The following is a 24,594-nucleotide window of genomic DNA, read 5'->3' as shown; positions in this document are numbered from 1 at the left end:
GGCAACATTGTTACCAATTCTTCCATTTTGGCTTCCAGGCTGTGCAGTTTTCTATTTACAGAGTTTCTTTCCTTTACTGTGCCCGCGTGCTGTTGTGGAAGGGGTGCCGCTTGTGCTGCCTTGCTTTCCTTTCCAATATGTTCTCTTAAAGATCTGTTAGGTGTTCATGAAGCAATAGATATTAAATATTTTACGTTCAGACTGCGGTGCGTACCAATGGGGTTACTATCGTAAGTCATTGTGTCCTGATGGAAATTTTCTTCCAGCCACTCGTAAGGTGCCATTGCTGCGTTAAAAAAAAAAAAAAGAAACGTTATGCTTCTCAACTATTGTATAGTGCACTGCCAGTACAATTATCAGCCAAACTTCAGTGTGCTTACTACGTTGTTGTGACGTTCTGGTCTTCGTACTTTCCAGTCCTTACTCTGCCTGGTCATTCTTTGTTACCATGTAAAGTAGTAGTGCAGTACAATTGTTGAAGGCAGACGTCACTTCTCTTGTTGGTGCATTTTCCGTTATGGTGTACTCCCTATGCCTTTGTGCTGTTTGTTTCATAAGTACACAGGTTGCAGACCTACTCTTTTTTCCCTCGCAATTCATGTACATGGTGCTGTTTGTACATGTTCCTTGTGTTTGCTGAATGGTACCACTACATAAGAGAGCCCCTGCCTTTCTGAGCAGGTTGGTGCCAACGAAGTCTGCAACCGGACGCATAGTCCATGACTGCTGTGCGCATTAACATGGTGCCAGAAGGTTCAGTATGTTGAACAGTACATCTTTACAAACTAAGGGTATCCTGGTAAAAACATATGGAATTCAATGGCAATACATTGTTAGAGGGACGTTATGGTTACAGGTAAAACCGAAACCCACAGAAATTCACCAGTTATGGTAAGCTAAGCAGCTTTAACTCACACTACTACTGTGCACTGCAAGGACTAACACCATGACATCAAAGATGACATCAGAAATGTCATTGATGACCTCACATGTCTGGCTCCCACTTTTTTTGTTCACTGACCTATCTATATTTATTTCTCTCGGGGCATCCCATCCTTAATCCCAGTGCCTGGTTTCACATTATAGATGAGGATCACACCCCAATTATGTGGCCTTTCCTTTGAGCAGTACTTACTCTTATTGAGTGAACCTGGCCAGGGGAAATTAGTCTAAGTGCACACCAGGATACTGTATAGTTGTGGTCATTGCAACTGCTGGTGCCAACGTTGGCTGTCCCAGAAGAGGGGAGAAAAGCATGCAACCAGCATCACCATAAGGAACTTGAAATGTCAGAAGAACCACCACTACTTCTCAAAGTGGGCCAAAGAGCTGTTCTGTTTTAAGAGGATAAAATCTACAACACAACCACTTACTGGACACAGTCGGGGGCAGAAAATAGTTTATATAATCTCACAGATGTGAGAAACACTGGGACAATCCTAGCATGTTTGCTGTAAAGCACTGATGGAGCACAAAGTAAGCTGTGGGCATGGAGTTGGATGGCAAAGGTGCTCCTTGCAAACCCATTCAGAAACCAGCATGTAGCAAGTTAGAAAAAGAACTAGGAATTGATTGCAGATGGCTAGCGCATTACTGTTACCAGTACTCCAGATAAGATTTTGAAGTGGGAGTATTTTACTCCCTATTTGTTAAAGTTGGGAGCAAAATGAATTTTTAGGGAGTAAAAATGTAAGTCCAATTCTAATGGGTGTATTTTCATAAGCGAGTAAAAATATGTTGGAAAAGGGATCGGAAATGTTTTTGTGATTTCTTTGCACCTAGTTATTCATACACACTAAAAGATGTTTGTCTTCTGATCAGTTGGTAATAATTTCTACCTGTGGTACTATGTTGCACTGCTGGTCCAAACATATCCATGGCGCACAAGATCATATGTCTGTCTCCCAATTTCTTTTGGTTGGGAGTGTTTTTACTCCGTTTAAAATTTTTGGGAGTATTTGCCTATTTATTCTAAGTAAAAGTGTCCCATAGACAGACCCCTTATCTGTAGGGCTGACTTCTACTATAGCTATGTGGTGTTTATGTATTGCAGGGTTGGCAAAGGAAGCCAGGAGTTACCATGTTTAGATGAATAGCATCAATGTGCCTATTGGTTTCATGTCTTTTTTATTTATCATTATTTTTTTTAATCATATTCAAACTTCCTTAAGTATGCACCAAATGGCAACCAACTGGTGGTCTGCTCCTCAGTAGCCATCTATGAACACCACACAGTAAAGGATAGCATCAGAATTATGTGAGGAACACTATTCTAGGGAGACTTTGTAAAGACCTACACATTGAGATTTTTCCACTGTGCTGGCATAGACTCTTAGAGTGGAAAATCAATCTATGATGCTTGTAACATGAGCGATGGAAGAATGGTGACGGGAAGGCCAGCGATTTGACACTTGTGAGATCCTTGAGAAATAATGTGCATCATACACGCTGTAACATGTTCACATAAGACTATGCCTGCATGGCAGCCCATACCCAGAATGCACGTGAACACACGAGCACAACCTTGTACCATACACTACACACCCTAGACATGCTTTCTCTGGACCTGCACAACTACCCTCCAATAAACTCCAGCACTTTCAAACTGCCCTAGCACTACTTTGCCCCACATGGGATTACATGCAGCTATCGCTTAATAGAAATAAATACTAAGTATAGCACCTGCACACTTTCGACAGAAAATGGACTAATACTTCCTGATACTAACATTGTACAACAATTTGGGGTCACTGCAATGACTAGGTCCAATCTGCGTGTTCATCATGTGTACTAAAACTCCTTCCATGCACGTCTCGTCTGCAAAATGTTGCAGTTACAACCAACAAAGCTCCTGCACTCTACAGTCCACTTGCCAAATGTTTACAGTACCTTCAAACATTTACTGTATTTCTCATATACAAAGGGAGTACAGTGTTAAGACAGATTTCTGAACTCTGACCTCCCAGCCTTAACTAATTGGTGTACAGCGGAGGGATAGGACTGAAGGTATCCAGTGTTGCGCTCTAGGGAAGGCATTTTGAGTTATTTCTACCAGGACACATAGTGAATTGTTGTAGTATAACTTTTTAAAGGCCATAGTCCTATCTAACAGTATGGAAACAAGTACCTTGTTAACTGTAAATGCTTCTCGATCCGACACATTAAGAAAGATGTGTGTTGAGAGAGGTGTCTCCTCTCAAGGCACGAAAGTGGAAATGATCCAAAGAATCATGGACTGGCAAGAAGTTCAGCTTAGAGCTATAACTTCCGAGGACAGTGCGGAAGGAGGTGGGGATGCTCTCACTGGTAGAACTGATGGTTCTGCTGCTGCACTGAGCCACAGCAACCATGAAGACATGGAGGATGTAATGTCTAATGTTTCCTCTGCCAGTGCTGATGGGGAGGCCATACTTGAATTCAAGAAGCAAGAGCTGCTGTTTAGGCAGAAGGAGCTTGAGTTCAATATGGCCAAACTAAAGATAGAGCAGGCACAAACACATAAAGACAGGGATCACCAGTTGGAACTGGCCAAGCTTCAAGTTGCCAATGGATCCAAGGGTCTTGGACATGGGTCTGGGGCCTCCTCTGATCCAAGGTTTCCGAAAGATCTGCTCAGTGTGTATGAGGAAAAGAATGACATTATGGACTGGCTGAATACATTTGAGTATGCATGTGAAGTTCCACAAGTTGACAATGCTGATAAAATTTCCTGGTTACTTAGCAGACTGCCCAATTCTGGCTGCAGTGCCATTATGGAAATGTCAAAAGCGGAGAGAGCAGATTTTGCAAGGTTGAAGCAGACTCTCATCTTAAAGTTTGGAAAGACTCCTGCCCAATACTTAAAAAGATTCAGAGAGTATAAGAAAAAAGAAGGTGGTACTTGGGTATTTTATGTAACCGAATCCTTAAAAAACTTGACTGACTGGGTTGAAGGTTATAAGGTTTCTACCTTTGAAGGTATGATAAGTCTTGTCATGCTGGAACACATTTTTGCATCTTCTTCCCCTGAGCTTAAGCAGCATTTGGCAGATTCAAAGGAGATAGGTCCTAAGAAGCTAGCCATTGCAGCAGATTTGTGGGTATCACATCGAGTGTCCCATAAGGACAAGACTCATTCTGGTAAGCAGGAGGAAGGGAAAAAGTCCAAAGATAAAGAGGGTGGGTAAACTGAAATCTTCTTCCCAAAAGGGCCACAAAAAGGAAAATAAGGGTAAAGACACAAGAGAACTCGCAGGGTAGTGGAGGTCAGCCTCCAAAACAGAACTCTCGTTATAGTAAGCCTCCCTATGTGAACAGACCCAATGAATCTTGTTTTGCTTGTGGAGCAACTGACCACTTGAAGGGGGATCCCAGATGTAAGGTCAAAACCTTGGGGTCCACTCTGCTAATCTGGCTTTCTCCTCCTATGAGCATCCTTCTCCTCAGACTCCTTCCCCAGTGGGATAGAAGCTGAGGTAGTTTTAGTTTCCCTGGGTGCCTAAAGTCTCAGAGGCTTATGCTAGGTTTCCAGATAACACCAAGCACTACTTTAAAGTTAGTGTGCTGATCAATGGAGTAGATACTGCAGCTCTTAGGGATAGTGGGTGCAGTCGAACTGTAGTGGATTCTACCTTGGTAGACCCATAGGAAGTTGCCAGAGCTACTCTGATGCCCACTAAATTGGCTGACGGCCCACCTCTCATGTTCCCAGTAATACCTGTAAATCTTACTATAATGGTACAGCAGTCAGGATTCCAGTGAACATTTAGAGGAGTGTCCCAGGAAAGGTCTTGTTGGGCAATGATCTCGGAGCTTTAGGGCTTTAGGGCTTGTGGGAGATACTGATGACAGACCCTGCACAAGGTCTCAAACAAGGGCAGCACTGGCCAAGACCAATGCACTGCCCCAGCCAAAGGGGAAACCAAAAAGAGGGAAAGAGAATATTCCCCCTAACTCACCTACCACTGAGGTGGTGGAGGTAGTTGGTCCATCACCAGGACCTGACGAGGACGTGGTGATACCTGAAGTGTTTGACCCCAATGACCATCCTGAACTAAACAATTTGTTAGTAGAAGGTAGTCCTGACAGGGAAGAATTCAGTAAAGGCCAACGTGAGTGCCCATCTCTGGAAGGCCTAAGGAGACGGGCCTGCTCCCAGCTTGAGGGTGAACCTCCTGGGAAGCATCGGATTTATTGGGAAGGTGGGCTCCTGTATAGTGAGCCTACAGAGTCTACAGAAGGGGACCATAGGCGGTTGGTGGTTCCCCTTGCTGTAAGACCCTTCCTCCTGCAGCTGGCGCATGAAGTGCCCCTTGCTGGTCACCTTGGTATTAAGAGGACAAAGGAAAGGTTATCCATGCACTTCCACTGTCCCATGATGGGGTGCAATTAGAAAGTCACTGCAGGAGTTGTGCCTCTTGCCAGTTATCTGGTAAGAGTGGCTCAACAATCCAAGCTCCATTGGTACCACTCCCAGTTGTGGGAGTACCATTTGAGAGGGTAGGGATCGACATTGTTGGTACCATTGACCCTCAAACATTCTCAGGCAATGGATTTATCCTGGTGCTGGTCGACCATGCCACCAGGTATCCTGAGGCCATCTCATTGAAAACTGTGACTGCCAAGTCAGTTGCAAAAGCTTGTTTTCACAGTCCCCCGGTGCAAACATAACATAGACACAGGAGGCAGTGTACCTACCAAAAGTAGGGGATACAGAGTCTCGGACAAAGTAAGGTCTTACATTAAGACAGAGGTCAACAAAATGTTGGATCTTGGGGTTATTGAACCCTCTAGTAGTCCTTGGTCCAGCTCTGTTGTATTGGTGCCAAAAGCAGGTACTTCTGAATTGAGGTTCTGTGTGGATTACAGGGCTCTGAATGTTGTCACCAAGACAGATGCACACCCCCTGCCTCGAACAGATGAGCTGGTGGATACCTTGGGTGCCTCCAAGTACCTCAGCACGTTTGACCTCACTGCAGGCTATTGGCAAATTGCCCTTGCAGAACATGCCAAGGAGAAGATGGCTTTCTCAACTCCAGAGGGCCTTTACCAGTTCAGGGTAATGCCTTTTGGGTTGAAGAATGCACCTGCCACATTCCAGAGGCTTGTGAATCATGTGTTGAATGGGTTGGACTAATTCTGTCTTGCATATCTGGATGATATAGCAGTTTTCAGTGCCACCTGGGAAGACCATGTGAAACACCTTACAATTGTGTTACAGGCTCTTCAGAAGGCCTACTTGACCATAAAGGGCAGTAAGTGCCAGATTGGACAAGGATCAGGGTCTACCTTGGACATGAAGTAGGTGGAGGGAGGAAACAGCCTCTACCCAGTAATGCACAAGCAGTACAAGACTGGGCTACCCCCACTACACAGACCCAAGTGAGAACCTTCTTAGGACTCACTGAGTACTACCGAAATTTCATGGCAGACTATGGTACCATAGCTGCCCCTCTGACTGCTCTCACTACTCCAAAGAAGCCCAAGAAGGTAACTTGGTTTGAAGAGTGTGAGAAGGCCTTCAATGGCTTAAAAGACTCCTTGTGCCAGGCCCCGGTTCTCAGGGCCCCTGATTACCAAAGACCTTTTATTGTGCAGACAGATGTTATGTTATGTTTTGCATTTATATAGCGCCTTATATACCATTGGTATGGTCTGAAGGTGCTGGTAGGTTGAACGCCCTTGGGAACTGAAGTTAGATCAGTAGAGAGTCAAAGGTGCGTGTGAGCACCGGATATGTGTGCAGCTGGTGCGGTATTCGTGTAATAGCTGCTTCTTAGCGGTAGGAGTGGTGGTTGAGAGATCAGGAGTATGTGTTTGTTCTGGCAGGGTTTACCCAGACCGAATGTGGCTGCGTTAGGCCTGAGGAGAACGCCTGGCTGGGGGGTGTGTAACCAGCAGTGTTTACTTAGAATGATGGGGAATGTGCGGCAGATGTTGGTATGAGAACAGTTTTACCGAATGGTGTCATAATATCTCTGTGTTCTAGTTGAGTGGTGGTGTAAAGAGGGTAAGCGTATGATGGGTTATATGCTCTTTCAAACGTTCCCTGCAGTCCGAACCATACTATATACGTCGCGCTAATAGGCACTTTCTCAATTCAACTTTATACAGGGAGGGTATTAGGCATAATTCTAAAATCAACTTTGCACAGAGTGGTTATTAGGAAGATTGGTCAGTTCAGCGGGACAAGCGATTAGACTATTAGGATATTGGGCACACTTCTAAATTCAGCTTTCGCAGAGAGGCTATTGGGCACACTTCTAAATTCGACTTTCATATATAAGCTATTGGGCACGCTTCTAAATTCAACTTTCACATATAAGCTATTGGGCGCCCGTCTAAATTCAATTTTCACATAGAGTATATTGGGCACACATATACGCTATTGGGCACGCTTCTAAATTCAACTTTCCCAGAGAGGCTATTGGGCACACTTCTAATTTCAGCTTTTGCCGAGAGGTTATTGGGCGCACTTCTAAATTCAACCACCACAGAGAGGCTATTGGGCGCACTTCTAAATTCGAATTTCACGGAGAGGCTATTGGGCACCCTTCTAAATTCAGCTTTCACAGAGAGGATATTAGGAACACTTCTAAATCCAACTTTGCACAGAGAGGATATTAGGCACACTTCTAAATTCAACTTTGCATAGAGAGGATATAAGGGATACTTCTAAATTCAACTTTGAGTGGGGGATATGCTACAATCAGAACTCTATCTAGGTCAGGCACATGCTATCATTTACAATTTCATCTAAGTGTGGCACTTGGTAACATTATTGCACCTGTCTTACTTTGAGGCTGGCTAATCATTGTCTCTGGGAGCGGCACTGGTTAACATTGGCAAGTGTGTTAATATGTTATGCAGGACAACATTTACAGTCCAGTCTTGAATGGGTTTAGCTTGGTGGTTGAGTCTCTCTAGGTCTGCATGGTGTGAGACTATGGCAGGTTACATTATGGAAATGTAAGGTAGGGTGGCAGGGGCTTTCTGGAGTAGAGTAATTGCTCTTCACCCCACCCATGCCAGTTCACTGCTGGCATCACTGGCTTCCCCTGCGGACACCTGCAGACATTTTCTGGAGCCGCCATTGTAGGAGCCGCCCTTTGCCTCGGGGTCTTTAGCCGAGGGGGCTGCTGGGCAGGGGGCTGCCCTGGAAAGGCCTGTAATGACCTGGTGACACGAGTGATGGGCCAATCACAGAGGGGAGGGTGGGACTAGCACAACCAGGATGCAGGTAGGGAAGCAGGCCTGGAGCACGGCAGGGCAAAAGCCTCTGACACTGGGATAGGAGCTGTACTATCGCAAGTAGATGAGAAGGTTAAGGAACACCCTATTGGCTTCATTAGTCGTCAGTTTAAGGACAGAGCTCCGATGGTCCACAGTAAAGAAAGAATGTTTCTCTGTCGTGTGGGCCCTTCAGAAGCTGAGGCCCTCCCTCTATGGGACCCACTTCACTGTGCAAACTGACCATAAGCCCTTAAAGTGGCTGATGAACATGAAGGGAGAGCATCCAAAGTTGCTTAGGTGGTCCATAAGTCTGCAAGGCTTTGACTTCACTATTGAGCATAGACCAGGTGTCCAACATAGCAATGCTGATGGGTTGTCCAGAATGTTTAACTGACCTGAACAAGAAACTCAACCAGGGGTGGATTATTTCCCCCTGTCCTTAGTCTGGGGAGGGCGAGTGTTAGGAAAGGTTTCATATTTGTATGTCATTTTCCCTCCATGTGTCAACCCCCAAACGTTTTGCTGCTGTTTTACACCCTGATCTAACCTTTACCAGAGAAGCGCAGCCCTCAGCCGCACTCCTCTGGGCTTTCGCTCAATTCTTATGGGGAAACTGACATGCCCTTAAGACAGTCAGTACTGGGAGACTTTCTTTCCCTTAGTCCTTTGCTCATGTTGCAGCTTTTTGTGCAACATGTAACTGGTGTACAATATAACTTATCTTACAGTACACTTGGGTCTCCAGTCATTCCGACGGTCCTAGAAACTCTCGCTGGACTTATTATGAAATGTGCAGGTGTGTCACGGACAGGACTGGTGGCAGCTATCGTTTATCTTATGTTTGGAACCCTTTTTTGCCATGTTATCCGCGCTTGGCACGAATAGGTGGCCTGGCTCAAAAATGGCCATGCCACGAGGTTCTTTGTCCTGTCCTTTGGCCATCTTGCCCCTTCACCTTCCCCTGTTCGAGACGACCCGGGTCAGTCCTTATTTGGTCATGCACTTTCCCGCGAAACACAATGCTTTCGCGGGCTTCTGCATGCCTTGTGTGTGTGTGTGCCTCCAGGATGTGGGCTGGGATGTCTGTTCCCAATACACATCCTGGGTGCCAGAGAGTCTAGAGTGTCCTGAATGCCTGCGACCACTGTGGTCCGTGATTGGTCCACGTATGGAGGGAGTGTTTGTGAGCAGATCTCCCATTGGGTCCTCTCCGTTTTGGCACGAAGGGAACTTTGGATAAGAGGAGGCTGAAAACACCACTACCATGTCGATCTCCTGAGTTCACACCGAACAAGGGATAAGGAGCCAAGTATCCTGCAACAAGAAGCTGAGTCGAGGAACTGCTGGTGATCCGCTGGAAGGTTTGGCACCTTGAGCCCGCTGTCGTCCTGCGAGACCCCTCTGCATCTGATCGTCCTAGAAGGTCTGCGAAGGCGCTTTGACCCATTGGAATAGTGGGACCAACTATTCTCGGCACCTTCATCAAACCCTGCAAGTAAGCCTCTTCGGAGGTGTCCCTGGGCCAACCAGTGGGCTGACCAGCTTACATGGGACGTTTGCTCTGTCACCGCTGCCGTTTCGAGGAAGCCCTCGGAACTTGGCATACTGCTAGCTCTGTGTCCACTTGGCATTCCCAGGTCTGAAGTGAGACGAGTGCGCCCGGACCCGAGTAAACGCGGTCGCCGTGTTGCCCTGCTGTGGCAACGACCTGTGCATGTTTGCTGCATTTGTGACCCCCTTGACCCTGAAGACTGCTACCGCGGAAACTACACGGTGTCGAGACATCCTGATTGTCGCATTCGAACCTGCCAGCAGAGTGAACTGAACTGGCAAAGGATGGGTCTGCCTGCGTCGGGGACCGGTGAGTAGTCAATACCCCAACCGGTGGCCCCTAGCGCAGGAGCCCATTTCTTTTCTACCGCTGTTGCGAAATAGCGACTCCATCCCGCACCCTCAACCTGCCTCTGCCCGCAAGTGGAGGTCCTGCTTGAGTAGTGGGGACTTGTTCTTCATCGACCGCATCCACCTTCCTGAGCTTGAAGAGACCCTATTTTGTCCATTGGCACCAGCGCGTGCAGGTACTATTGAGCATAAGCCTCCTCTCTTCGTAGGGCTTGGACTGCCTCTTAGTTGGGTGTATTTCTGATGTTGAACTTGGTCTAAAGATTACTTGCACTGCCTGTTTTCCTCCCCATCTAAGTGGTCTACATATGCTGTTAACTCCTTAGACCCCTCGGTCTTGTGTGTGTGTATGTATGTATGTATGTATGTATGTATGTATGTATATATATATATATATATATATATATATATATATAGTAGTGATTGTGATGTATTGGTTTACTTTAGTGTTACTGTGATTCTTTGCTATGGTCTGTTACAAAGGCCTTGTAATAAATTAATAAATGTGTCTATATTTTTAATAATTCATAAGTGTCTTTGCTTTGTGTGCTCATTGAGGTCTTTCAGTCCCCCTCACCCATCTTGAGACTTAGTCTTGACCGCCGCCATCGCTACCCTGATTGGTCTGGCTTGTCCAGAGGTTACCCTGTTCCAAGAAACTAGGCTGGCCTTCTGAACCTCTGCCCCGCCAGGTCACAGTTCAGAAATCCGTTTTAACATACATCATGAACAATACTTCAATAACTACTCTTCTAACAAACTTTGCATGCAACTGACAGTGTGCTTGTTAACACCTAGGCATCCATACCAAATAGATCTCCACTGTACTATGTGACAGTGTCGGGTCATGACCCATTCAAGGAGGCGGGGCAGTGACACCTCCACCTGGAGCTTGAGGCTTGGCTTAGGACAAAAGCTAGAGCCAGCCCTGTACCAGATGCAGGTAGTGCGAGTTGTTGAGATGGGTGAAATTTCTTTGTGTCCCAAGTGTTCCCACTCGTACCGTTCTTTATCCCCGAATGCCCCTGGGTTCATTTTCTAAAATGGAAAAGAATGTGGACGAGAACTCCCATCTCCCTTAGTGCAGACCTGGAACAGAGCCAGGAGAAATTAATCAAAGGCAGCCAGCAAATGGACTTGGAATTCCCAGGCCTAACTGAAATAAGACACTTGACCTGACAACCCCAGACACCCTCCAGGTAAATGGAGGGACCACCAGAAAATAAACTGGGCATGAGGAGAGATTACAAAGTGACAGACGCTGAAACCGTCCCCAAATGGAATTGGCAACAAAACTCACCAACAGGGGAAAGCCACAGGGAGAACTAGCAGCCCCTGGCTGCTACCACACCACATACTTTTTCCAAAACTATGCCCGAAAGGACGACGGGGCAACAGGGGGTTTTCAAGTTTCCCATCTATCAAACCCAATCCATGGGGGAAAGACTCGCACAGATTGGTTCCTAGAGTCAGATGAGCACTGTAGCAAATGAAAGGGTCAGGGGCAGATCAAAACAGTATGAAGGATACCGGAGTGGCAGAGTTCTAGGGGTGTGGTGCGACCGTGGGCCGAGAAACCAGGCATAGGACGAACAGAGTACTGACTGAGGTGTTGGTCGCAGAATTTAAGCTGAGTGCAGTGGAGGTATTTATCAGAGATAATGGTACTGGTTGTGTGGGTTTAGTGTAAAGACAACGAAAAGCTGGAGAAGTGTAGTAGGGTATGAAAAGGATGCAAGACAGTAGTGCAAGTAGAGGGAAGGGTGGAGTGAAGCAGGAGAAGGAGTGAAGATGGTGCCAGAGATGGGCGGGAGAGAGTGTGGCAAGGTTTGAATAAAGAAGTAGGATGCAGTGAGTGTGCAGTAGAAGTGTGGCAAGGGGAGAGTAGTAGTGTGGTGAGCGAGAGTAACTGAGTAAAATCAGAGGGCGAAGAGGAGCATCGGAGGGATAGAGAAGGACGCGTTTGGGAGAGTGAGGAGAGCCGTTCAGGTTCTAGTAGGTGGAGAAGATGAGGGAGAGTGACGGATATAGGGAGTGAAACATAAGAGCGCGTAAGGATAAGGCCAAGTGGGGCATGAGTATCTGGAACGCACAAACCCTTACATTAGATTACCTGGGGGAGGAGGGGGAACTTCGAGCAGGAACAACCCAGATTGTTACTGGAGGTTGATGGAAAGATAATTGTTTGCCTTTAAGCCACCAAGGCCAGCCAGACGGGACTTTAGATAGTAGGGGTTTCTGATCTCTAGAGACCAGCCTGGGTTTGAGAAGTGCCTGGGCTCTGGAGGGGAGGACTGACTTTAAATGAGGCGGCCCTTAGCGAGCCAACCCCTTTGTCCAGCTTGGCGCATTCCATTGAACAGATCCACTTGTCAAAAATGGATCCATCTGTCTGTTTTAAGACTGAATATTCTACGTGTGTCAACCAGTCCTCTTATATTTGAACGGACTGAACTGAAGTTGTTTGGAGAAATGAAAACCCTTGATGGAGACGCTGAGTAAAGGTCATCTATGATGAATACAAATGCTGTAATATTTTTGCACCACATCAGCAATCCCCACTTTCCTCTAGCAAAACCGTTGTACACCGTAACTGCATGCACCTATCTCCTTTACTTGCTGTACTGCTCTGAGCATTCACTGAACTTCCAAATCACAACAGACCGATCCAAATCTCGCAACAAAAGTATGATTATTCTTCACTCTGAAAAATATGTTCAAATAGCGCTCACGCTGGCAGGACCATTCAAAAGCACGAGTTGATTGATGGTAGAACATAACAATGTGCAGTAAATTATTTCATTCGAAAAAAAAGGCCACAGAATATATGCTTGAGATTTCCTTTGTTCCAGAATACCAGACAAGTTGTGCATGCTAGTAGTTCACACCCAGGCATAGTTAAATCTTTAGAATCCCCTGCACAATGTGTCCTATCCTACGCACCACCCTGCAGGAATGGAAACTCAAGGGACTTTGATGCAGTCCTAGATTTTTGATCCACTATACCATAAGTGACGGTTTAGAACTAATGGAAATGGATAATTGTAACATGTGAAGTAAGGATTCAGCAATGAATCTGGTAACGCCACCATCAAAAGGTGTAGTGTGCTCTCAGTAGAATTTTTGAAATCGCAAATTATTTTCAGTGGTCGAAGTGAGCGGGAGCGGTTGGGAGTGGTGCTCCTCTACTTTTTTTAAAATTAAGTTTTACAGCTCCTATACTTTTATTTGAAAAAGAAACCGTTCCAGAACGGTTTCGTTTTAAAATAACAGTGTAGGAAGAAGTTAAAACGTTCACTTTCAGTGCACTGCACTGAAAATTCCCTTTAAACAGCAAGCAAATGTGTTTGGGGGTTTGTATTGTGTGTGGGAGGGGGCCCAACGATGGGGTTTGTGGGGTGCAGGTGCAGGCCAGCAGGGAACATAGTTCCACTACTTCTTTTCTTACACTTCGACCACTGATTATTTTACTAAATGACTAAACTTATCCAGGTAGAATGTTTTTTCTGCAAGGTGTCCTTTACTAAGTAGTCACTCCTTCGGTGGAGCATGTTCTAGGTCTAGTGTAATTTGGAAACTAGTACACTATGGACATTTCGCTACAGTCCCCCATGACAAACTGAGATTTATAATGCTCCACCAAAATTTGCCATACTTTGCCAATTGTGGCCTGAAATGTCAATCCTTGAAAAAGGGTGAGATCGATAGTACTTCACGGTGCATCAAAGTTCAATTTCTTAGACCACTGTTGTATGTCACAAAGCCAGTATCCTGGCCTCGTCAAAGACTGATCAGAGCCCCTCTCTGCTGCGCATGGGGAAACCTAGGGAGAGGTAAAATGCTGTCCTAATCCCAAGGATAAAACAGTTGAAAGATCACAAATTCCGTTTTCATCCTTGTGCCAGCTTGCTTCTTGCTGTGCAGTCATTGCTTGTCTCATGTGCATCCCTCAAATAGATGCCTACCAGACTGTATTTCAGAGCCAACAAAACCACATTGACACTCAAGCAGCAGCAGAGCATTTAACAGCCTCCAATGCCCTGAGTCTTTCAGAGCCAATCTGAGATTAAGAACCGTGTGAGAAACAGGAACCCTCAAGAGCTTTGGGACACTGACAACCCCCGCAGGTGAAAGGCGAACAGGAGTAAGCAAATGCATAGTCCGAGCAGCTGGCTGTGAGCCGTGCACAGCCTCTGAGGCAGCATGTACACCATTAGACCACCGGAGACTTTCTAGTAAAGGAAACCAGGACACAGACATTACCTGGTGGAAAATCAAACCCAGCAATGACTTGAAGCATCCCGGGGCTCCATTGATATTCTGCGTCGACCCATACAGAGAAAGGGATGCGGCATATGCTACTTTTGAACACTTCTCTGTATTCCTGTGGTTCGAATGTTGACCTGCCAGTCCGAGATTTCTCAAGACTGCTATAGCGCTATCTACAAATGACCAGCCTTCATGGCTCTTGGAGCATAAGAAGTGTTCAGTAGAACCAGAGTTGGGGGGGGGGGGGGTTGGAGAGGGAATAGTAGGTCTGTCAGAAAGAACATTTTATACTGAATGTACCAGGAGTGCATTGATGTCTGCCGGTCTATTTGTAAGTCGACTTTTGGGACAATTACTTTAATTTAAGCACAATATTAGGAAGATGCACTCTTGCAAAGAAGCCTTTTTTTAGTACATGGAGCCCCTGTAACAGTAACATACATTTTAATGGATCGTGTTCTCCGACAGAGTCCTCATCTTTGTTATATCTATATCCTACTTTGCAGTGTTTGAACATTTTTCGACAGCTGTGTAGCATTGAATAGTTGTCAGCGTGACATTGATGATGGTATAAATAGCACACACTGCGGCCGTTGCCTCAGTTCCATTTTTCAGCATACTTCGCACGCTCTCTGAATGGGTCGACTCACCTCAGAGATACTAACTTCATAATTTGTATTGAATTTCTCTATCATTTCTACACCGAAGCAGGTTGTAGCACCGAAACAAGCCCAAAGTAGCAGAGGTTCGCCTTTTGGCAGTTCTCACTATCAATTTCGATTACTGGCTTTTGGGCTGCCCTCTGCTCCGAGGGTCTTCACCAAGTTCACGGCGGTGGTGGCAACGAATGTAAGGAGGGGATGAATTCCCATCTTTCCCTACCTAGACAATTGGCTGATCAGAGCCTGTTCTCCCAAAAAGGCTCTGGAACATCTCAACAGCACTTGCATGCTCTCCACAATTTGGGCTTCTCCCTCAACTTCAAGAAGTCCCAGGAGACACCATCCCAAAAGCTGTAATTCATTGGATTGGTCCTGGTGTCTTCCTCTGGGAAGGCTTCGCCTCCCAAGTGGAGAGCTCATAATATCTTGCAAATGGTAACGAGATTTCAGAACTCCCAACATCTACCAGCGTTCAATCTTTAGGTTACTTGGCCTCATAGCATCCTGCATTTTCCTGGTGCCAAAATCCTGTCTTAAGGATGAGGTCCCTCCAGTGGGCCCTCAGATCACAGTGGTCACAATTCTCCTTCGCGTCCTGAGCCGCGTTGCACAGGCTCTCCTGTGGTGGGCCTGCAAGGAGATTGTGATGGTAGGGGAACCTTTTTGGCAACCTTGGCCAGAGATAACAGTAGTCGTATATTCTTCCCTCATGCGCTAGGGAGCTCACATGAGCAATCTTGCGATAATCGGTCTTTGGTCCCCATCGGAATCCAGACTACACACACACACTTACTTTAGAGTTGAGGCCGATCAGACTGCAGCTGATGGCGTTTTTTTCCATCCATAGAGGGAAAGAATGTCCCGGTAATGACGGACAAGACATTGGCCATTAGCTCAACAAGAGAGGTGGTGTAGGATCACTACCACCTTGCAGGGAGGCAGTGCAGCTTTGGTTTTGGGCCCTACAAAACAGGATCTCTGGCTGTTGACCTAGCCGGTGAAGAGAATATGTTGGCAGATTCTCTGAGCAGACAGAGCACGATCTCCCACGAGTGGGAGTTGGCTGAGCAAGTCCTTCTGGAGATTTTCACCCTTTGGGGTATCCTCAAGTAGATATGTTCGTGTACAATATCAACCGGAAATTCAACCTACTTCAGGACATTTCATCAGAGGAGCTCTGGGGATGCGTCGGGGGATGCGTTTGTTGTGGACTGGGAATTTCCATTCCTGTATGTGTTTCCCACTAGTCCTGTCATTTCGCATAATGAGTTAAAGTTCAGGAAGCCCATGATCCTAATTACTTCGGATTGGGTCAGTATGAAGTCGTACCCATACCTTCTAGACATGTCCATCTGCCCTCCATTCTATCTTCCCCAGAGAGTGGAAGTACTCTCACAAGAGGGAGGCCGCTGTCTTTACCCAGAAATCAGAACTCTGAACCTTCATTCCTGTTTTCTGGGACTAAGATACAAGGATTGGGCGTTGAGGTGTTTTTCGGCCAGAAGACCAGCACCAAAAGCACTATACCGCTGTCGTTGGGACATGTTTTTGCAGCTGGTGTACAGCTCAAGGTATTGATCCTTTTTACTTGTGATTAACTAGCAATGCTTTTTTTTGCAGATCCTAGTGCATCAGGGGCTGTAGGTGGCGACCGTCAAGGGTCACCTGGCGGCTTTCTCCATTGTTAAACACACTCCAGAGCAAGGCTAAGATGCCAATTGTCAGTCAATTCCTCATGGGATTGACAAATACTTGCCCACCGGTCCCCTTTTTTGCTCCCGTCCTGGGATTTGAACCTGGTACTAACCTTCTTAATGGGAGCTCCATTTGAACCTCTTCATTCTTGTCAACTCCGATTATTAATCTTTGACGACGATCTATTTGGTAACCATCACTTCTGCTCGTAGAGTGAGTGAGCTACAAGGTCATGTAAACTGTTGTATAGTGCTTGTCTGAGTCTGCTGTGGCTTGTGATGTGCCTGGTGATGTCATGTGGAATGTTGATGTATGAGTGAGAGAATGCCGTGGTGAGTGTTATACTTGGAGTCAGTTGGTCCCTCCCTGCCTGGGTGATGGGAGCCGTTGTTTGTCTATACTGATGTCTTATTGTCCTGTTTAACATGTAACTCAAGAACTGGCAATAAACTTAAGAAGTAGTAACCTAAGCAAGGGTGGAACCTGCTTTTCTACATTGGCGACGAGGATCTTGTTATGTGAGAGAACCCTGATGCAGGGAAAGGTGAAGTAGAGAGGAGGCCCTTCTGCGGGGGTGCAGGAAGGATCCAGACCAGAAGGGACCACACCGCCCCCAAAAACCAAAAAAGAAACCCATTACCCAGGGCGGGGTCAGAGGAGGGGAGAGCCCCATAGTGGTAAGGACCAGCAGCCCACAAACTGGTGGGACTGCTGGTTCCGGGGGTTAAAGGGACAAGAAAGGGCCACCAGATGAGGGAAAGCTCCATATTGGAGCCTGTCCCGTGTGCTGGAGGAGTCCCATCAGCAGCAGAACGGGGGCTTAAGACTCATGAGAGCTAGTTGTGCTGTTAAATCAAGGTGGGGTAACAAGCGTCAAAAGGAAACGTTTGCATGTAAAACAGAACAGAATAGGACGTGAAAGTGCACCTAGAATGCCCCTGCTCAAGAGTTAGCTGCCCCAATTGTACTATGGATGGGTGATCAAAGGTGCCGTGGCCGTATTGCCAATTCCGTAGGAGGGATAGTGAACGATCCGTGAACTGACCAATGGCCCGTCGAAGCCAACGGTGCTTGCGTGCGCTTTATGACAGTGACATCGAGACAGAGACCTCAGAGGGACATCAAGTCAACAGGCATCAATGTGCAGCACCCTCGGCTGCAAAAAAATTCCAAAGCAGCTGAAGCTGGATATGGCAATATCTTAAAATGAGGACTACGTGGGAGGAACATCCAGTCGAAAGAACGTTCCAATGGGTAAGTAACTTGTTCTTCTGCTGTCCCCTAACTTCTGCGACTCATTTAGCTAAATGGCAGGTTCTAGAGGCCACATGTTTGTGAAGCGGCTTCATGTGGCAGATGTGTGTGACTGACGAGTCCGCCCCCACCACAGCTGTGCATATCCAGGGTAAGCATTGTTTCTGTAATAGTTGCTTGCTTCTCATGCAAGCCTGGCAGAATGGTGAAATAGTGCCTTCTGATTGGTCAGGCAGTAGTCTTTTTGAGACTTTGCTCTACACGTAGTATACAACTTTTGCATGAATAAAGCATACGTCTGTCTCGGTCACTTTACAACGTCTTAAGAATGTAGCCATTAACAGTAATTTTACAAACTTTGCGCTTAGAATTATTTTATGTTCAAACTTGTTTTGAGTTGAAATATCCAGTAGTCATTTAAAATGTCTTGTTTCCTTTTTTTTTTCCAGTGGCAGCATGGAGCCAGCATTTCACAGGGGAGACCTCCTCTTCTTGACGAACAGAGTGGAAGATCCCATTCGTGTTGGGGAAATTGTAGTATTTAGGATAGAAGGCAGGGAGATTCCGATTGTGCACCGGGTCTTGAAAATTCATGAAAAGTAAGTGCACATTTTTCGGGGATGGCATTAATCTTTTTATTTTACTTTAAATAGTATATGGCATGCACTTTTGAAATGTATTTTTATAATGTGCTTGGCTCCGCAAGATGAGCATTTGCCGTAAAGATGGGCCATTCAGCAGTTTACAAGTTCGATTTTTCAGAAGGACTCACTCAGCCTTTCAAGGTTAATAAATTCAGCACCATGAGTCGTTTGACTGCTTAGGCCAGTCATGTCCTTTGCAAGACTTACCAGTTGTAGGTCTTGTAGGGCCGCCTCCTAGTCACTCACACTTTTGCTGGTTCTTTCAGTGCATTGTTTTTTATCTCAGCTGAGCAGTTAAAATTTGGAAAGACCACCTAGCACATCAATGAGGAAATGCAGGACTCTGACATGAATAGCTATAGAAACAAAATGTGATCTTGTCAGTGAACAAGGTTAGTAGGAGTCCTCTCTGCCCCTATTAACAGGTTATGATGAGAGGGCCCACAACTAGGTAACCAGGTTACACCACAAGTGCACCTGATTCTTCTAGGGCTAAATGCGACTGAGCACTCAAGGTCGCCCTCTCGGGAGTAGGTGACAAGGTGGTTTCATACTGTAAACCAGTTCTACAAGGAAATGTCAATCTGTTTTGACCCCCAACAGATAATTGTGAGACTTACAGGATCACAGGGCTCTTGTGTGCATTGAATAGCCCCAAGGCTCATCACCATCATTTGTTTAAGATGTATAGCACACTGATGTGACTAAGAGCAAAGTGAATTTCCTCTGGCTGCTAGGATAAAGATTGAGTGCTTATCTGACAACCCCAACAGTGGCAGCAAGAACCTTGGTCATGAGCACACCCCTTCTCGAGTGCATCTTTCTGCTAGGCATCTTGGTGGAAGGGATTGGTAAGCGAGGAAATGGAAAGTGGCAGGATGGCAATGTGGCAAAAAGGGGTGGGGTCTTGCAGAACCCTGGCTAGGACTGCCACACGAGGTATAACTCCATATATCTATCCTTCCTGTTCAGAAAAAAAGGCTTTTTAGAATTGCAGGTCAATGGCTTTCTTAAACTGTTTTACACTAAGGTCTTGGGATGTTCTCACTGGGAGAATTCAAGGAAATCCGTCACCAATGCTGTAGTTGGAATGTAACAATCAATGTTTATACTTCAGGCAATAAACCTCTCCCATAAAAATGAATGCTTGCTGCGTAAAGATAGTAGATGAGCGTTGAAGGTTCTAGGAAAGCAAGAGCAAGCTGCAATAGTTCAAAAATGGTTTTGAAAGTCAATGTTCACCAAAAGATCAGAGCCAGTCTATGGTTTGGCAGCAATGGTCCTGATGAAGAAATGGAACACTCCTATGCAGGAAAGGGCAACTTACATTTCCAGAGTTGATGCTTGGCTGGAGACAAAAGGGAGACCTGTTACAGGACTCTGGTGCAGCAGGCAATGCAGGTCCAGTAGCCAGGTGTTGCAGACTGGTGTCCAGCCATTTAGGTCAGTTACAGCTGGGTTCCTGAGTCCCACCAGTCAATATTTCTTTGTGTTCCGTGTGTAGTGTAACAGTATGTCTCTTTCACCAAATGTTGTTAGCCCTCTGTCCAGTGCACCTTCCTGTTTTTGTCTGGCCAAGCAGGTGATGCTGGAAGGCTTCTTCTGGGAACCTATGGTGGGGAGGCTTATGATTCATCTGGTCCCAGGACCAGCAAGTGGAGAGAGCGCCTTTTGCCGTTTCCTCTGTATGCTAAGCCTGCTTGCCCCTGATTCCATCAGCACTTTGTCTTCAGAGTATGATCCTGGCCAGCTTCTGCAGCAGAGCTTTGAGTAGGTCCTCTGGTTCAGGTAGTTCCGGTGATGGACACATTTTTAGGCACAAAAACACCTATCTTATAAAAAAAAAAAAAATTGGAAGCATTTGTGCATCCTTTCAAACATCTGGCAGCCCCCCCAATCATTGGTTCATACCAGAGTCGTACTTTCCTAGTCAAAATATGCATGAAGAGGATTTAACCCATAATCCATACATCCTAGCCACATACGCCAGTACTTGTCTTGGCTTCCCCTGCCACCTGCTTTTTTGGCTAAGAGTAGGCAAGACCTTTAATGGGCAGATCCATATTCTTCTACACAACAATGTACAACGGCTGAACTTCTGAGTTTGTAATTATGATCCCATGGGTTCAGTGTTTGGGAAAATATACTGTTAACCTAATTGGGCATGGGGGCTTGTAACGTATCACATTAACTATTTTCGGCAGCTCACCACTAACTGGACATGGTTACATGCCCAGAAAAATGGATATCCTTTGGTCACTCCACCCTGTGGGGCTTAAGGTCTTTTAGGGAGCACGATGCACAGTTGCACCTTTTTAGCGACCCTTAGTTTGGGCTAAAATGGTGAGTGTTGTGGCGTGTGTGAAGGTGTGAAGGTGTGGGGGGGTGTTAGTGAACTAGTACACAGGACAAGCGGAAACCTCAGAGGGCTAAGCTAGAACTTGACTGCTTTGGTTGAAAGTACATTGTGGGTAAAAGATTAATGGATTGCGGTCACCAAATGTTTTATCAACAGTGTGATCTTCTCATAGTTTTGCATTCCTAAAAGTAGACCCGTTTCTTTTGGGAGATTAGCACCTGGTTACTTTAGTAACCGCTGTTAATGTGTTTCTACAACCAGTGCTAGATGAGATTTGGAAGTCTGAGTATTTTACTTTCTATTTTTTTAAGTTAGGAATAAAATCATTTTTTAGGGAGTGTAAAAATGTAAGTCCAATTCCCAATGAGAGTATTTTATAAGCAACTAAAAATGTTTTAACTGAAAAGGTTTTGTAATATTGATTTCTTTTTTTGCACCTAGTTAGTTATTCATGCACATTAAAAGAGACTTGTTTACTACAGTCAGGCAGTTAAAATAGTAGTTTCTTCCTGTGGTGGCACGTGTACTACTGGTCCAAACATATTCATGGAGGTATGAGGGTAAAAGCAGGGACGCAATTGTGCATGTCTTTTTCCTATTTTTTGTTGGGAGTATTTTTACTCCCTTTTTATTTTGTGGGAGTATTTGCCCGTTTTTAGGGAGTAAAAGAGGCCAATACACCCCTTATTTGCAGGGCTACCTACAACATTTGATTTCCTTTGAAATTGTTTCCAAGCAGTGAACTGGTGATGGCAAGTCTTTGTGTTCAGATTGCTTCAACAAGATTCGGTACTGCTAACTGAAGGACCTTCACACAATATTTCACGTGAACCTAAATTGAAAGTAGAACCACTATGGACCAAGAGTTGGCTTAACACTGGAAAATATTTATAATGCAATATTTTCCGAGCATGGGTTCTTTCATAAATGCACATTCTTGCATCTCCAAGAATCCATTTCAATGATCTGGAACACATAAAGCATGACATTTTTACCACATTACACCCCCACTCTTTAAACTACATTGGTTGCTCCTACAAACACTCCTCACATTCAAGACCAACTGGATTGTTTAGAATGCTTTCCCTTTGAGCACTACCACCTAACTGTCCAACGTGTCCATCTCTGCGGTTAATTTGCCGTAGGATGCCAGGATCCTGGTCCGATGTGAGCTGCAAATTGATTTCTCAATGTATGCCCCCTCCCCACCCCTGCTGTGGAACCTTGTGCCTATCAACATTAGATTCTTACCCACTCATTACATTCTTACCCACCCTCCTACAATTCGGAAATGAGTTCAAGACTCTCCTCTTCAAGTAGTGTGTTCTTCATGCACCTTAAAACCCCAATCCTACCCTACTGCACGTGTTTATCTTCACACTATAAAGGAGTGTGAATATTCATGTTGCACATTCTTCTGAAGTCAGTAAGAGTGTATACATGATTAGCCAAGATTCACACCCTGAATTACTGCTAATGTTGCTGAACTGTAATGTAACACAACCCTGTTGTAAATTTGCCCCCTAACATTAAATCCTATTAACCTCGAAGCTATGTACACACTCGATAAATAAACAAAATATAACAACAATAGGCACTTATTTTATTTTATATTTTGAAAGAGTGGTGAAAGGTGTCCTAAAATATTCAGTTGAGGGGGAGAAACTCATAAAGCCTTGTTGTATCCTGAGAACCCTTGGGAGTAGCTTAGCCTCTCTTGGCAACTCCACGTGCAGGGTTCTCATTACCAGAGAGCTTGCAGCAAGGACAGACAGATTATTTTGCTCCATACATTGGGATGTGGATTTAAAGGCTTTTTCAGGGTGTAAACAGTTATTTGTTGTAAAGGTATTTTTAGTGAAGTAAAAATGCATTTTAATTTCAAATAAAGTTGTGCGTTTTGTTGTAACACATTTGGTGCCCAGTAATTACCATGCATGAAAGATTCTTATAGGCCCTCTTCCGAGGAGATGACTGAATAGTGGAGCCCCTCTGTATGTTGTTCACGCCAGAGGCATTTGCTGCACACGTGCAGATGACCGCAAGGGACAGACACTGGTTTATCTGTTGCACCATTTGTTTTTTGTTGTAGTAGTTGCCAACTTTGAAGTACAAAAACAGTCAGGTACACTCCTTATCTGAAGGGCTGGTTGCCGCCCCATACCTTTTTTAAACTGCCACATCTTGTAACCAGTCATAACAATGTTACAAATAGAACATTGGCTGATAACGTAGACACTCTTACTGATTTCAGACACATGCGCTACATGAAAATCACACTCCATTGTCCTTTAGAGAGTTGAGACCAACTGGTCACGGCACTGTCAGTCTCTGCAGCCTTTGGCACTGCAGGATCCTTGTCCTTGGATCTAGTGTGCACATCCTAGGTCAATTACAAGTCATTAATCTCCATTCTTCCCATTCATTCACAAGCCCTTTTTGGTGCAGCTCCAATGTCAAATTAATTGTGCCTCTATAACTTTCCACTAGGGTCCTCTCTATTCCCGAGCTTCATAGGGCTTTGCAGTGTTTATCGTAAAAGTGATTGAAATTGTCAGGAAAAGGAAAGGTTTGTGTAAGCAGATGTTGAGGACATTTATTATGTTGTATGTGTAGAACATGAAGTGGGCATTATCTTTGACTATAGATTTGATAGGGTGGGGTTGTCTTAGAGCACACCAGTGAAGAGGACATCCCAGGCTATCTCGATGTGACTGCAAGAAACATTGTGCCAAATCGAATCCTAATTAACCGAAGTTGTGTACTCATCTGGGACTGACTATATTCAAACTCCTGAAACAAGCTATAAGAAATATTTTTTTCGATAAAAACATTTTTATTGATTTTTCTTTAAATGCATAAATCGGCGTACAACATATATTTATAAAATAATCTCTCAACCCGCCTCCACCTTCTCCCCAACCCCATGCAAATGAAATCTTTAACCTTGTCTTAGGACCTTGCATATATTTTTAAAGTATAAAAGTAAATGCCTGCAAACCTGTCTTTTGTGAAATAGCTATGCTAAAAGTGGCCAAGGTCTACGGTATCTCCAGGAAATAAAGACGTAATTGCTCTGTCTATTTGGTATTGTGTTACCCTTTTATATGCTTGCCAGGATACGCCTAGTAAACTTACGTGGCTAAGGCATTTGTGGTCAGTATTGGTGAGGGGGCCGGGGGGGGGAATAGCTCGGGCGCAATGTGTTTTGTCTTGGAAGCAAGACAATGCAGACCAACAGAGGTTTGGATCCCGTGCGTAGAAAGCAATCTCTGGCATTAAGTGTGTTATAAAATAACATAATTCAAACTCCAAAACCACTCTCAAAACATACATTTGTTCTACAAGCATCATGCTTCATCATGCTTCCAACCTGGTTTCACCAAACGGGTGTATCATTTGTGAACAGACCATTCATTTGCCCAGTTTCGGCTATATTAATGTTCAAAATGTGTAGATTTTTGTTTCCCAAACGTGAAGGGTAACATTACGAAGCAGCAACGCACACAAAATGAACAGAACATATTAAAATTGAACATAAAACAAACTTGCAGGCAGAATTTGGTGTGTTTGTTTTATTCGTATTTATATAGCGCAG

At 45.1% G+C, this 24,594-nt stretch overlaps 1 protein-coding gene across 2 annotated transcripts in view; it reads left to right on the top strand.

The window, feature by feature from the left end:
- SEC11A (SEC11 homolog A, signal peptidase complex subunit) overlaps window positions 1-24,594 on the top strand; it is a 238,851-nt gene that overhangs the window by 75,701 nt on the left and 138,556 nt on the right. For both annotated transcript variants that reach the window (XM_069624750.1, XM_069624751.1), the window contains exon 3: window positions 18,443-18,592. In XM_069624750.1, the coding sequence (XP_069480851.1) occupies window positions 18,443-18,592 (150 nt within the window). The remainder of the gene's footprint in view (window positions 1-18,442; window positions 18,593-24,594) is intronic.

The sequence above is a fragment of the Ambystoma mexicanum genome, chromosome 11, assembly GCF_040938575.1.
Source record: "Ambystoma mexicanum isolate Mex_15411 chromosome 11, UKY_AmexF1_1, whole genome shotgun sequence".
Taxonomy (NCBI): Eukaryota; Metazoa; Chordata; class Amphibia; order Caudata; family Ambystomatidae; genus Ambystoma; species Ambystoma mexicanum.
The sequence above is the reverse complement of the archived record's forward strand: the minus strand, read 5'-3'. Positions and strand labels throughout refer to the sequence as shown.